The sequence below is a fragment of the Aptenodytes patagonicus genome, chromosome 5 (assembly GCF_965638725.1).
Source record: "Aptenodytes patagonicus chromosome 5, bAptPat1.pri.cur, whole genome shotgun sequence".
NCBI lineage: Eukaryota > Metazoa > Chordata > Aves > Sphenisciformes > Spheniscidae > Aptenodytes > Aptenodytes patagonicus.
Window position 1 is genome coordinate 4,578,743 of NC_134953.1, and position 15,851 is coordinate 4,594,593.

The 15,851-nt window shown below is 39.1% G+C and overlaps 1 protein-coding gene across 1 annotated transcript in view; it reads right to left on the reverse strand.

Annotated features, from left to right (window-relative positions):
- Positions 1-1,522: 1,522 nt before the first annotated feature.
- RET (ret proto-oncogene) overlaps positions 1,523-15,851 on the reverse strand; it is a 136,411-nt gene continuing 122,082 nt past the window's right edge. Inside the window, exons 19-23 of the mRNA XM_076338377.1 lie at positions 13,251-13,321; positions 9,085-9,222; positions 7,017-7,116; positions 5,209-5,356; positions 1,523-3,298 (exon numbers count right to left, since the gene is read on the reverse strand). Of these exons, the coding sequence (XP_076194492.1) occupies positions 3,141-3,298; positions 5,209-5,356; positions 7,017-7,116; positions 9,085-9,222; positions 13,251-13,321 (615 nt within the window). The 3' untranslated portion in view covers positions 1,523-3,140. The remainder of the gene's footprint in view (positions 3,299-5,208; positions 5,357-7,016; positions 7,117-9,084; positions 9,223-13,250; positions 13,322-15,851) is intronic.

Here is a 15,851-nt window from a genome sequence, read left to right on the forward strand (position 1 = left end):
TTATGAGTAATTTTTTTTGAACTTTCAAAAGTTACAGTAGAAATATCCTTTTTAGATGTATTTTGAGGCTTGTATGATTCGTGTAAGATTGATTATAAAACACCAAGAAATAGAAACTTGCTTTTACTGTACGTTTTTGAGAATTACTTAAAACAGGTCCAGTTGAGCGTACCATAGAGATTCACGCACATGTTGCATGACAAATTGTAGATAAACCCACATGATTTAAATATTATGTACCTCATATTCACGGGACAAGATTTTTTTAAAATTTCTATTCTATGAAAGAGGCTACTGTCTGCAGATTAAAATCTGCAACCTCTCAGTGGACTTTCTGAGTATCACACCCCTGGAAAAGTTTGTAGAAATGAACATTACAATAAGTTCCTTGTGCTGCTGCAACGACTAGAGGGACACATGAGATTCACCCTCTCCCCCATCTGTCACAACTCAAAGCACAGACCAGGTAAACCACGTCATCCCTGCGGATATTTAAAAAAGGCTGGCAGAAATTTTTAGAAAGTTATTCCCTCCAACCTGTGCATTTAGGTGAGTCATTTGTTCCCTTCGAATTCACTTTCCTCAGAGCAGCCAAGTGCGTGAGTACTTCTGGCACTGATGGAAATAATCATCTGCAGCATCACTTTTTTCCCCACGTGGGAAGTACATTTACTCTCTACTGGGGAACTGAAACAAGATTGTCACACCCTTCTGACTAATGGCAACGCAGAACCCAGTAGGAAACACTTCAAGGGAAATATTTACAAAAATAGCGTACACAGAAGATATAAGCAGCTTTCCTATTATGAATGAATACTTGAAAGTAGTAATCTATTTCTTACCAACATTCATGAGCAGGAAGGGAGTCAAAATTAGTTGGATTAGGAAACACTTGTTAAGAATTACTCATTAAGCTGCACTTAACGCAGGTAATCGTGTATGGCGACTATAATTATGAACTGCGTATGTGTTTTATATGCAGAATCTATGTCCGGTAACAGGTGACAATAACTAGGAGTGAAATTTTTCACAGGAATTAATGGTTGAAACAACATTGACTCACTCTGGAAGTCTAAAACACACAATACTTTCTGCATCCACTGGTTATTTCAGCATCACTTACTATCCCACTCACCTACTGTACAGCAATGTTGTCGCAGGGCTTTTCAGGTTAGAAACTGGGCGCTTCACATCTCCCAGTTGAATACTGTTGCTGAAGGTAGCTGATAAAAAGAAATTCTTAATTTAAGGAAGATAAAAAAAAAAAAAAACCCACAAAACCAAACACCCAAACCAAAAACCCCCAAAATCTTGATGCCTTGGATTGCTCATGGCAAATAAAGAATTCCCATTTACAGACATAAACTACAGGAAAAGGACTGGACAAAGCAAAAAGTTACCACAAGTGCCATTTTCCTCTCCTTTTTTCATAGATCTCTCAGCAGAAAAAAAAAGCCCATATAATGGGCTTAATTTTGAGTGCCATTTATTTTAAAAGTATGCACTCTGACAGCTGTCTTATGCCAGTGAAGCTCACGGTTATATCACAGCTGAACCCCTTCTGTATACATAGCTATTATCTGTTTACTGTACATAAGCATTACGCAACCCAGCAAACGTTTGTACAAAGAAAAAGCCCCTCTGCTTCGTGCTTGTCTGAAACCAGGACCGGATCAAGTATGATCTCCAACAGTGAAGGTGTTGGAATTTAAACACAGCACTTTATATCCCACTTTTTTTAAAACGGAAATCTGTGTTCGGGTTTTGGCAGTCTGACTCTCTTGTTTCTGAAATCACAGACTTTAATGGAAACATAAAGTTGATACACAAAACAACATCTGAAAACAGCTAAATTGGATTGTAAGTGACAGGAGCAAGCTTTGGTAGAATTGGATTATTTAGAATAACCGTCACAACGCTAACAACGAGTCACTCGGGATTTACGTCCCAACATTTGTAGGAAACAAAAAGTTATCTTTAACCATATTAGATTACAAATAAAGACAAAAGTAGTGCTGATCGTTTACTCTTCCACATAGAACACATGACCCACAGTTAGATCGTTCTCCCAAATACCAAGTCGGTGTTGTAAGCACAACATTTTTGTATTTCACCTTAACAAATTCCGGTGACATTTTCCTTGTATAGTTTCATTAACAGTAGAGTTTTAGATGAATTTTGCTGTGCAAGTGGTGTTTACTCATGACTTTCAAAGGTAATAGGTTTATTTGGAGCTATGTCATGGCAGTGTCCTGTGCATGGCAGTGTATCCAATTTGGAGCTGAGAGGAGGACTCCAACTCACTGAACATGACCGCAAACAAAATCTCTACTTGAATTCAATCTAAAAATCTCGTAAGAGGAATTATGATTGTACAAGGTTGTACGTTTTAACATTAGTAAGATGTAGGTGATGGAAAGTAAATTGTGTCAGATGAACTCTCTTGATTGCCATCAGTCTATACAGCTTATCTTGTATCAAATTCATCTCCATTGTGCTAAAGGTAAGAGAAGTTAAGACTAATAAAACAAACTCTCTTCTCATTAAGACAAGACAATACATTTTACAAGACTTCAAATGTTGAATCTCAAGTCCTCTATTGAGTTACTTAATGTTTGCTTCCAAACCAAGATACAGGCTTCGTTAGTGCCAACATCGTCGTAACACTTCTCATTTGACAGCAAGCTCAGTAATTTGGGAGCCTGTTTCCCCCCTCCCTTCCATATATTGTTTGTGCTTCCTGCTTAGATCGAGTGGTCGTATGCCACTACAAAAGTAGCAGTTCAAGTACATTTTCCCAGCCAAGAAAGCTGTAACACAGGATGGTTAGTCTAAGAAAACAGCGAGAATGAAGCGCGGGGCCATTTGCAGTAAGAAGTTGCCAAATGGAACCATATGCAAAATGGCAATCTAGAAAGAAGTACTGGAACTACGACTCTTACCCAGCTTGATATGTTTTCTGAAAGGGGGAATGACCAATTATAGTCTTCAGCATGAATAACACACTTCAGAAACTACCAATAAAAGGGTTTGCCAATTTAAAAGTTAGTTGTCGATTGTACAAAGAACGAGCCAATGGACTTTCCATTCTTTGCATCTTTGTTCCCCTCAGGAGCCCATTACCTTTCACAAAGAAAATTTTAGCTATCAAACTTGTCCATAAATTTTGCCGCTGAGTGTGAAACCATCCAGTTAGCATATACACTATCATTTGCATATCTTGAAAACACAGAGTTAGTGCCATCGAATCTTGTGAGTGGAACGGGGCTCTCCTCAGGCCAGTTCGGGTATGACATGCCTAAAAATGAAAACAGATAATTTTTTCTGCACTGAAGAACCATAACTTCATGTGCAGACAGTAAGGCCCTTGGCAAAACTCCCTTCAATATTTTAAGCCAGTCCACTGGATTTTGTCCCAAATCAATTCATATAAATGATGTTTCGAAAGCCCTGAAGCACGAATTCAGATGTAGGCAAAAACCCTGAAAAAATAAAGTGCTTACTTGATAAAAAAATGGTGTGCGCGCACGCACATGTGCATAACAAAAAGCTAACAATTTTTCTTCTGATGAGTCTCCAACTTGCCGTAATTTTCTTTTTTAGCAAGCATGTAGCAATATATTGCTTTGCAAGAGGGAGTTCTTGCTGTACGGGAAGCGCTCCCAAGAATGAATAAACCTATTTGGGACAGGATCCAAAGTCCATTCCAAAGACTGAGAGTATTTCCATTTACTTAAATGGGCGCCTTTCCTTTGGCTTCAGTGAGGTTTTGGGGACACTCTCACACCCTCACCAGGGATGCCCTGCTTAATTTTAGGAAATCCCAGGAGCACAACTGAGTAAAGTCCAACAAAGTCCTGAGCACTCTTGTCTTGATTCGGCATTTAAACGTGTTATTTCAGGCATGTGATTATTTGCATCGAGTCCAGTAATTGCTTCTCGGTTTAGGCACAAGGGATCACCAAAATGGAAGCAGAGTGCTTAGCACCATGTTGATCCAGCTGTACAAGCAGAGAACCATACCAGGGTCAAGACTTTCAAAACCAGAAATCTGATTTTGTTGCTTATTAAGCATTTGGCATCTGCCATCAACCTCGGTGGCAACTTTTTCTGGTACTGCGTTCTTTTAACCATCTGGCCACTAAGTGCCCCAAAGTGAACGTGAGTTGGGGGAACCTATTAAAGAAAATTACAGCTAGGGTATAGATCAAAAATAGACCCAAAGCCAGGTATTAATGGCAACTTTTAAGCTAAAAGATCCAACTTTTCAAAAGTCGTACTGCTTGAAGAATGAAAAAAATATCTGTGATGTTAGTAAATCTCTAAAATCATGTAGAATATTTAATCAGGAGACAAAATGTAGGAGTTTTGGCAAGAACCATTTTTACTGTCCATCTCACCATCACAATATGAAAGCATATGTTCTTTTTAAAAACTTGCTACATCATTCAATCAAGGTTTAGTACCGACATTTTCATAGTAAATCAAAGGACGTGAAAACAGCTGAGTGTATTTTCAAAATGCCCATTGTTAATTCAATTTTCAAAGGCCTTTACATGTTGATTTAATCTGTATATAATACTTATATACAGTATTTCTACCTTCTGCGTATAATACTCTGGTTTCATTCTATGATACATTAAATAGAGATTTCAGCTTATGGATCCAGAATACATTAACAGCAGCTGAAATTTAGAAATCCATCTTGATAAATGAAAAATGTTGCAGATGGGTCCTATCATTGAACTACGGCAAAAACCAGTATTTAAAAAAAAAAGTCTATTGCTTAAATTAGAGATGCAGAATCTAACACACTGTAAATGTTCCTAGCCCCCCCCAACAGGACAGTTGAATTAGATACTCATTAGCATTTTATATTTCCCCTGAGAATACTTCCCTGATCATCTTTTTTTCTTTTACTGTATGATATCTAGTCATTTTACTTATTTTCACATCCTTTTAAAAAATGTTTATTTTAAACACAGCTGCAAAATGACTAAAGGATGATCCTGATGCAAACTTTTGACATTTACCAAAAGAAAAAACAAACAAACAAAAAGCCCAAAAGAAGCTTCCAAGCAAATTTTGATTGGCTTCATTCAGACAAGAAACACTGTAATGGGGTTACAGAGTCTGAGAACAGTGCAGAAGAAAAATCATTTTTTTTTTTGTGTTGCTAGAATCTAGTAAATGCATGTGAAATTCTACCATAGAGTTTGTTTTCAATCCATGTGGAAGGGAGGGTTCGAGGGAGGGGAGCATTATTACAGTCCACGAGTGGTGTCTCCTCTTCTGAGAGCCCATCATCATAAAGTAAGGAATCGGAAGGTGTGGAAGCCGCAAGATCTAAGTAGTCCTAAGAAATGAACACAGAAAAAGCTGGCTTAACGTACGCGGCAGCGTTGCTGGTTGGGTGTGAAGGCTAAACGTGCATCTGGTTTCTTTAAAACAAGTAACTACCGTCCTCGCTGCATTTTCCTTTTGACAGTACCTCTAGCACCTGAGTAGGCTCTCCCTTTCTGCAACCGTAGCATCTTTGGAAGCAGCTGATTTGCCAGACCACTAGACGTGCTAGAGACGTATTAATACTTCCCCTACTTAATTCTGCACGTCAGTAAAATAACCGAGAAGTTACAGGGCCGTGCTAACCGATTTGTTTGACATTCAGTTTCTGGTATGCCTGATACATATGCGTGCCTGAAATAGAGATAGATAGATACATACGCGCGCTTAAAGGAGAAGGGACTCGGATCTCATCATTTTACAAAAGCTATTACGTAATCATGTATAAAATCAGCTGTGTAGATACTGCCAAATAAAGCTTTTGCTGCTGCAGTTCTAAAACTAATTATTTAGGTCAACCATAAGAATTCATAGGTTTTCATCTATGCTGCTGACTTGCTCTGATGCAAAAAACAAGCGTGAAGCATTTTCAACTACTCTAAAATATATTTTTTCCTTTCAAAATGGCTTTTCCCTTGGAAATTTACTGCAACTAAACTTTAAAAAGGTAAAGCTACCCAATTTTATAAATTGAAAAATCTTCAGAATTTTTCCTTCAGAAAGACAAGAAGAAAAATGACTAATTTGCCGAGCTCTATTTTGGATTAATCACGATGAAAATTTCAGAGAACTTGCCAGCCTCGCTGTATTACACGTCTGTCACTGGGCACGCCGATCGTTTGCATACTGATTCTCAGCAGCTCTAAGTTAGTGGTTGACAAGTCAGAGTGATTTAATGTACAGCCTAGGGCTTTCACTTTGCCATTTTTAATTTAGAACTTAGTTTTACGTTCACGTTCTGAACAAAATGGTTCCCATTTGTTTATTAGTCCTTTTTGCACCCAATGTAAAAGCCATCACGTTCTCAAATCATATAATGGTTGCTGTATTTCCTCTGTTTTTCATTTGTAACTGCCCCCCTTCCCATAACTAGTAGATTTAAAAAAAAAAAAAAAAATTATGTGTTTACGTGCAAGTAGGTACGTATACATTTTATAAATGTATGCATCTGGGACTTATTTTTAGACTTCGGCATCCATTCATTCAAAGAAAGTCTATACAGGGTTATAATAGTTTTAAAGTAACTCAGAATGGTGGAATCATACAGCTTTCCTATCTCTGTTGCTATCGTCATATAAACTAGATCAGATTCAAGGAAACACTGCATTCTTCTAGTCTAGGCTTCCTAGGGTTATTTATTCAGGAGTGCAATTTAGGAGTAACTTTTCACAGTAATTTTTTTTTTTTTTTATTTAAGGAAGCTAGACAGATCAAGGATAACTCATCTGCATTTAGGGTTGAAGTCACCAAAGCCACTCTATGAAGTAGTACTGCTTTCAAAAAGCTGGATGCATTTGGAAAGAAACTAGATAGTTAAACACTTCAAAATTGGATGAAAAGTACATTACTTCTCTTTAAAAAAAAAAAAAAAAAAAAAAAAAATCATTATTTCTGTATATTCAAACTCAAATGATCACAAAAACTTTCAAACACTCATGCTTTCCCACACTTACCCTACTCTTCACCATCATTTTCTCTAGTTCCTTGCTGATCTCAGCAAATGTTGGTCTTTTATCGGGTTCTTGCTTCCAGCAACGCAACATCAGGTTGTACCTGTGACCCGCCGCAAGGTGGGGAAAAAAAATAAAATTGTTAGAAGAGGGTCATGCTTCTGCTCAAATAATTTATAGTACTGCAGTTGAACTGTGGCATGAAGGCCATCCACAAGTACATCAATCTTCGTCGTGTGTTCTGTTAAACATTCCCTTGAATCAACAACTGACATTGACAAGAATGGGCTTTTATTTTCGTGACTCTATGAGTTTATATGATGATGCACTTGGCTGTCCTTGAAGGACTGTAGTCTTACGTGTCTTTCATTATTTTCGCTTTCTCAAAGGAGCACCTCATGTGTAGGCAGCATGCCAGATTTCTAATTGATTTTGTCTGCATATGACTTGAAGAAATTTGTGTGTCATCACTGATGTGCATCCCTCAACCTGGAAAACTCTGCTATTATATCAGAAAGTAGAATTTTGTTCTTCATTTGTTTAAATTCTGAAAAGTTTCTGTAAACTTTTCTTCAAGTGAAGCCTAACCTAAGACTATTTGCCCAAACAACATTCTTCTGATTACTTCTGTTATTGTTATTTTGATTATATCTATTCTTATTCCGTCTTTAATTGCCTTCTATAGCATACAGCGTGGAAACAAAAGGGACCAGAATTAAAGTTTTATAGTTGAGTGACTCTCAGACAGACATTGGCCAAGTTCTGGATGCGTAACTCTCCAACCTGTGCCGTTCATGTTATTTTCCTAGCTCAAGTGTTTTCAGGACTAAGTGATCTGGTCACAAAAGTGCTCGAATTGTGGAAATAGTTGGCTACAAGAACTACAGCAAGCTATTGAAAAGCATTGCATTTTTTGCCCTCATCCATGATCTCTCTCACACTGGACTGGAGAGAATACAATTTAAGAAAAATGGTCTTTAAAGTGGGCTCTCAAAGGCTGTCAGAAAAATTTCTGAGTAAAACAGAGAAAAATATAAACCAGTCAGAAAACCATGATGTGGCCTGAATAAAAAAAAAGACACTCAGACATGGTCAGCTTGCCTAAACTAATAATTATCAATGACATAACATATGTTTGAGGAATGAAGTCTTATTCCCCGTTGAGATGAAACAAACAAAAAAATTTAAATATTATGTATTTGTTAGAGGATATTTGCCAGTGACACTTGTAAACTTCTACCCTGTCCTAAATTGAGAAACCATTAACGTTTTTTCTCTGTCTGTGGTATTTAAAAAAAAAAAAAAATATATTATTTATGCTGTATTTTCTCAGCCCGGGTGTGGCCAAAGCATCTTTCATACTGAAAGTCAGTCAAAAGAGTTGTCATACTGATTGTAGCCCGGTACCTTTCTAAAAACACCTGACCGTGACCAGATTTGCAGGCTGAACATAAAATCACGCCTCATCTCCAAACACCATGGAAGAACCACAGAGAGAAGATATTTCACATTGAGAGCGTTTTAATAAATCAGCCAATAAAATATGAACTGTCTCCAAATAGAAAAGAAATTGCCATGGGCTTATCAAGTCACAGAAAATTTGTGTCTGCTAGGGTATAGATTTCTGGGTCAAGGTATCCTTTCTCCAATGTAATGCCAGGACAACTAATAGACCATGACTGTGGTTGGAACATCCATCTCATTTGCAGAAAAGCACTGAAACATTTTCTTGACTATTTCAGCTAGCACTGTGTTTTATGAAATTCTCCTCCTCACCCCACCCTCAGAAGTTTTGAATATTCAAACTCTTTTAATTGTTTAGCAAGCGTGTTATTCGATATCCTACAAATATTTTGGATGTAGATGTAGCTGCAAGCATTTAGTTGGCAATTCTTTTCCTGCCCTTTACCGTTCACTAATTTCATTACGTTCTTTTGAGCACTACATATTTTGATTATACCTCCGAGGTATACAGAATAGTATTTATGTGGTATTTATTTAAACCTCTTTTTTAAAAATTTATTTATTCCAGAGATGTTTTATGAATCTAATCAGATCAAGAGCTACTTACATTTCTTCACTGCAGTTTTCTGGTCTCTCCATTCTATAGCCTGTTTTTAGGAGGTTAAAGAGTCTTTCGGGAGCAATACCTGGGTAGGGATTGCCTCCCAAAGTTACAATCTCCCATAGCAGAACTCCAAATGACCATCTGAAAAAGAGAAAGTGAGCTTTTATTTAGAGCGGTAGGTTTCAAGAGCTTCGTGTGGCTTTCACCCAACAAATCCCTTTCTAGTGTTTCGAGAACCCAGCCAAATTCAAGACATTGCTGAGCCAGAGGGGCCGTACAGATGCACGTAGGGCCATCCTTGTTCCTAAATACTGTTCATTAAAAAGATTAGCAACCAAGACAGCAGAGATAAGGGATACCCCTCTTTTATCCATTGACAAAAGCTAACTGTATCCTGGGAAGGCCCATCTTCTCTGGACAGCAGAAAGAGAAAGTCCTTCCCATGGTGGCCCAGCCCAAAGGCTTGTTCTTCTGTACAGTGCTCCTGGAGGCGCCTCTCTTTTTCCTTTGGCTACAGAGGGAGTCTAACCTCCCTAATTAGCCCTTATAGTCCTATTCAGAAATAATTGCCTAAATTTACACAGGCTGGCTCAACCAGTTACCAAGGGGCTGCTTTGCTGTCTTGACGATGAGGTGGTGTTTCTTTATGTGCACAACGTGTTTATTTCAGCCACAGGCAACACCTTTGATTTCAGCTGGTCTGTTGGGCCGTTTCAGTGATTCAGGACTTAATTTTCTTCTTGGAGTTGATGAAAGAAGAGGAAAGAATTTATTCTGGAAATACCAAATGCCTAAAATATAGTTTAGCGTAGAACAGAAGACAGAAGAAACTGTTTTCTGAAATGAACAGAAGAAATGGTGACTTTTTTAACCTACTTTATTGACGAGCTCAAACAAAAAAGCCTTGCTCAATGGGGTGGAAATACTTAGATTAAATTAGTCCATTTTTGGAGGGCAGGCCAGGAGAAGAGAGGCAAAAATGTTTTTCTTTCCTCAGTGGAAGGCTTTTTTGAGACACAAAGGAGCTACAAATTACCCTGAATCTGCTCAGCTGACAGAACTGCCAGAATTTGGATGTTCAAAATGAAGGAAACCAGCCAACACTGTTTCCCTCAAAGGGGATACTCAGTGGGATGCATCTGGAAGCAAAATTACATACAATTTATGACAAATATTAGCTTTGGTGCTCTCATCATCGGGTAATTTCTGTGAAAACTCCACTTTTAAGAAGATTTTAGGAAGTGTTACAACACCTAATGCCAAACCAAACAGCAGTGTCTGATTCCCTTTGAAAATTCCGTCTCAAAACGTTAGCCACAAACCTCACCTCCTGTCTGACTACATTCCATCTGTGGTTCTCACATTGTAAAGAACAATGGTAGCCCCAAAAGCACAGCAATGAGGCTTCCAAAACGGGCAGAGAAGCCAAATGGAGTCTCACGCAGTCCTAAGCGCTATGCTGCAGTTCTTCTCCCTGGTGCCATTCATGGAATTAATTTTTAATCACTCTGCACATTCTTCAAAGCTAATGAATATTTATAGCATTTCATATACTTTATTAATATACCTCCTCATATCCTTTTTGAAGCCAATTAGGCTCTGCCATCAGGTTATAATTCTGTCCATGATTAATTCAAATAAACTTTGCAGCGTGGCAGGTTTTATTTTTAAAATCCACCTCTTCTGCTTAAGAGGAATTTTACAGAATATGGAAGGAGGGATCAGATAACTTTTAATTAAGAAATTACTTATTTAGTAAATGGGCATATTAGAAGAGAATGCTGTAGAATGCTGCAATGCTTTCAAATCATTATACAAATTAAGTACTATGGGAGGAGAAATGGGAGGTGAAAAATTTCCCATTGTGCTGTGTTTATTGCTGAAGAAAAATGTGACAGAAAAAGCCAGGAAAGAAAAATATAATGTGAAGAGGAAGAGAGTAGGCTAGCTTTCCACTGATGTCATCGACCTCTGAAGCAAAAAGGGATTTTGTAAATGCTGGCGAGTGGTACTGCTATTAAGCACCACTAACCACTAACTATATAGAAAGGCTTTAGAAGGAAGAGGCTGGAAAATAGAAACACAGAGTATCAGAAAAAAAGGGCATATTGGAATGGTTGTTGAGTATATTAACATATATGTTCACCTAAAATATAATTGCATCACCGCAAACAACAAAGAGTATTTATAAAATAGTATTTTCAGCGAGTGTAATTATCTAAAATAACAATCAGTGCTGCAAAAAAGCACTTCGTTTGTCAGTTTGCTGCTGTTGGAATGGCATTCGTGGAACCTGGAGAGGATTTGCTTTGCAACTCTCTCTGTGTGTCTCAGTACTGTTCCGTAGGGACCGGGCTAAATCAGGAGCCGCTATGTAACACTCTTAGATTACTTCATGTATAACGGCACGAATAGTGAAGGTGACCTCACCAGTGAGTCAAAGGCACCGTGTCAGCGTGGCAGATATTTAGACCTTTTATGCCACTGCATTTCGGCGGACCTACGAAGCGCAACGCAATGCTCTGTTGGGACTACCTGATGCGTCGCCAAGGAAGCTGGTAAATAAGCACGGCTTGACACGGAGATGCTAATCCAGATCTGGGAAGCAGTAAAGCTACACAGCACCAGCGTGCTGCCCAGGGCGCTGAGCTAGCTTGTTTGACGCCAGCTGGGCAATCTCTGCGTGGCATCGTAGCGCACGTACAAGAGATGGGCTCCTGGGCTTAATGGCAGCCCATCAGGAAACCAAACAGGGAGGAACGGTGTTGGATCCAGAAGATCAATCAACAATCAAAGAAGAGGCAGTTACACGACAACACAATCTGTTCTGGCCCCAAACCATAGCGACAAATCTGTTTTGCAGAAAATGAAGAAATTAAAAATACGCTAAGGAGTTTTTAAAAGAATTTTAACAATTCTCTGGGAAAAGTCATTGTAGAGAAGCAGGCCAGCACAACGGATCCTCTGAGGAGGATAAAGAGAGACCCAGAAAAACCTGTAAGCAGACCTAAGTAAAAGTGACATTCTCCCAAGAATTACACCAATCTTTCTTTTCTTACTCCAAGTGAAACAAAGTAAATGAAAATATTTTGGAAATTTTCTAAGGCAAGCAAAATATTTTATTTTACTAAAACTGCTCTGACCTGCAGAGAGAAGAGTGAAAAGTGAATGCAAATAATTTCAGAAGTACAAATCAAGAGGTTCCTATTTGCACATACTGCTATTATCAAAGCGTTTTCCCTCAAAGTGAAACGTCATTGAGATTGGTATGTTTTACTCCATTTGAGTTTAACGAAAACATTGGTCAGACTCTCTTTCAAGGGAAACTTGGAAGGTATCAGAATGCTACCCAAAATGCTACCTAGCAGACAATCAGGCGTAAGTACTGCTGCTTTTGCAGTCCCTGAGAGGTTTTTCTCCTAAATAAATAATGCTTAGTTTTACAGTGTCTGCCTGGTGAGTAGTCACAAGCATCATTCATCCCAGAGGGACAGAAATGAAAGTATCTGATCCCGAGTCGAACGTATACAAACGCTCCTCTGCCCGGCTCCTTGCTTATCAGACGTGAAAACAGCTCAGCTATGGTTGCTTTGCCACCTAATCGTCACAGGTGGAGACAGGAGCATCTCCACCTTCAGGACCTCCGTTTCCCCAATCATGCAAATGAACTTGCATCTTGGCACTGGAACCGGACTATCCCCCTAAGGTCTGAGCTGGCTGTCATTACAATTAATTGGAGTTTTGTCATTGATTTCAATAGGAGGGAGGCCAGGCGTTAAATTGTTCTTCCCTGCTTCCCACCCCATCCCTCATCTGCCAGCCAGTGTCACAGATGAGTGACGAACAGGAGCGGGGAAGTTTGGGTACGACCATTATCTTTAGCGGAGACTAATAATTTGCGTCTATTTCTTCAAAGGCAGCCATGGCACATGAACAGATCCAACCCCTTGTTGATTTCCACAGGAATTAGGTACCTAAATGCCTCTGATAATCTTTTCTTTGGACTTAATTCAACAGTAAAAATCTAGCCGATGGTGCCATCCAGGCTGTGTCCTTCATGCCTCTTGGCAAGAGTAACAGCTTTGGCTGCTATGTACCTTGTTGTGCTTCCTTCCTCATCTTCTTAAACAAACACATAAACCATAAAGAATAGAAGAATTTACACTTACACATCACTTTGCGTTGTATAGATATGATCAAACAGGGACTCTATGGCCATCCATTTAACAGGTATCCGACCCTAGGAGGGAAAAAAAGCAACAACGCAATTACTGGTCAGAAAATTAAGTTTCCAAGTGGAAAACCAAGGTATTTATCTTCAAAACTGTAACAGATACTCTATCCATACTCTAATTAATTTTCCGATGGACTGAATGATTTGGCATTTCATAAGAAAAACAGCGAGGAGAACAACTGTAAGTTTTTAAAATCACTCATTCATTTCATTGCACACACTGCAGTAATCTAATTATGTACAATAAGGTGGTGTGGGTTTTTTTCCAGATGGTCACCAGTTTAAGTCGGATAAACTCAACTCTCCTCTTAGCAAAGAGCTTCATCCAAAGAGTTATATTCTCCAAACGTGAATGTCCGTCTTCTAACAGGACAGGCCCCATTGCTTTTGGGAAATGCGCAAATGCAAAAATGATGGGGAATGACGATCAAAGAGGAAGAGCTACGTCATTTATATCGGGGATGACGCATAAATGGAAGCACCCAGACGTTAAGATACCTTAGCTTTCTGAACTGTACCTGGACAGTCATATTCGGTTACTGGTTACTAAGTTGAACCTACAAGTTGCTGTTTTCCACTGGCAGAAATTCACCGATAAAAATCTGAGAGATCTGCCCCAGATATTCATGAAAATCTAGCCTTGCAAAATTTCCAAGATGTTTCATAACCTTCACAATATCACTAGCATTCATATGCCTTAGTAATTCTTCTCATGAAATTCATATATATACACGCAACAACTGTTTCAGTAGGATTTGAAACTTATCCTTCTTCCTTCCTCTCAATTTTTTCTTTTCCCTGCTTCCCTATGCAAGCAGACGGATGCTTGTTAGGCTCTGAAGAATACTACAGCGACGAGTGTCTCAGAAGTAAAGAGAAAATATCCATTCAGCGCATCAACACCCCGCCAAATAAAATGAAGCTGCCTTTATGTAAATGCATCATTCTTAAAATACAGAGCAACTGGTATAGATCGATGTAAAACGCATACATCAGAAGATAGCTAAACGAACGTGGCAGAGCCCTTTTACATGTGATCGTGTCTTCCAAAGGGTTGGTTTTTTTTTTTTCCTTCGCAACTTATTTTGACTTACGAAACATTCACACAAACTGGCCTGAAAAACCAGGGAAAGCTAAACTGAAAGCTCACAGCATTTCTGGAAATCTTTTCGTACAATTCTAAAATTTTCACAGGCAAAAAATTCTGTTGGCAACTCTTTCATATTAAGTCATAGAGGGAACCGAACCAACACTACTCATCTTGGAAAGAGTCAGTAGAAAGGAGCGTTAGTCAACGTCACAGCCTGGCCTGGGATTGACTTGTAAAAGTTCCGCTGATGTCAGTGACAGGTGGACGCAAACAGGCAGAAAGCAGGATTTGGCTTGCTGTATTTGACAGTATTTTTTACAAGAATAACTAAATGACAAGCCTTAACTTATCTTCTCAGTCCCAAAGTTACGATGCTCAAGCGTTTCTGTTCAGGGAAGCAGCGATGTGACTCAACAACTCGTCTTGCCATCAAATTGCCTTTGCACCCTCCTACAGGTGAAACGTTACCGTATGCCGAATCCTGCCACGAGCGCTGCGAGCAGACGGAACTCTACCTAGGCACCTGACAATCATTTACCGTGGCAGGCAAAACAGAATTGCTTTAAATAACCTCCGGCAGGCAGCATTAGCTCCTGATCTACCCCGACCTGCGACGTACCATTTTGATGAAGATTTGGCATCTTTCATACATTTGGAAGTATTTGTAGGAGGGCTTTGCTTCAAGTCTTCTGCATAGATGTGATAATTCCTGAAATTAGGATCTTTATAGAAATCGTCTGCATTTTTTCCAACTCCTTGGGATTTTTTTTTTTGTTTATATTTTTAATTATAAATAGGAAAAGAGAGAGAGAAAAACGATGGGGTTTTTTCGCTTGTGTTTTCAAGCGGTGTGATGAGGAACCGGATCAATGAGAGGGCCCACCTCATTTAAAAACGGGCTGCCCTCTACCTGTAAAAAGGTTAATAGGTAAAAGCTCCCGCAATGAGAAAAGGCGTCATTCTTCTGTATTTACGTTAACGAAACACATGCTGTTTCTAAGCATCCTGCGTGAACTCTCTAGCCTTAAGAAATAATTTATTACAGTCTATTTGGCACATCGCTTTTAAAAAAAAACCAGCAGATCCCATCCTAGTTTTTACATATTGTCTTGCAACTCTTCACAGGATCACAGAACCGCTGAGGTGGGCAGGGACCTCACCCCTCTGCTGAGAGCAGGGCCAGCCGCAGCAGGTTTCTTGAGACCACTTCCAGCCAGGTTTTGAACATCTCCAGGGAGGGAGATTCTCTGAGCAGCCTGTTCCAGTGTTCGATCACTGTTACGGTAAAAAAGTTTTTTCTTGTCTTTAAATGGAATTTCTTGTATTTAAAAGAGCGCCCATCGCCTCTCGTCCTGTCACTGGGCCACAGTGAGAAGAGCCTGGCTCTGCTGGCTTTATTCCCTCCCATCAGGTATTTATACACATCAGTAAGATCCCCCCCCCCAC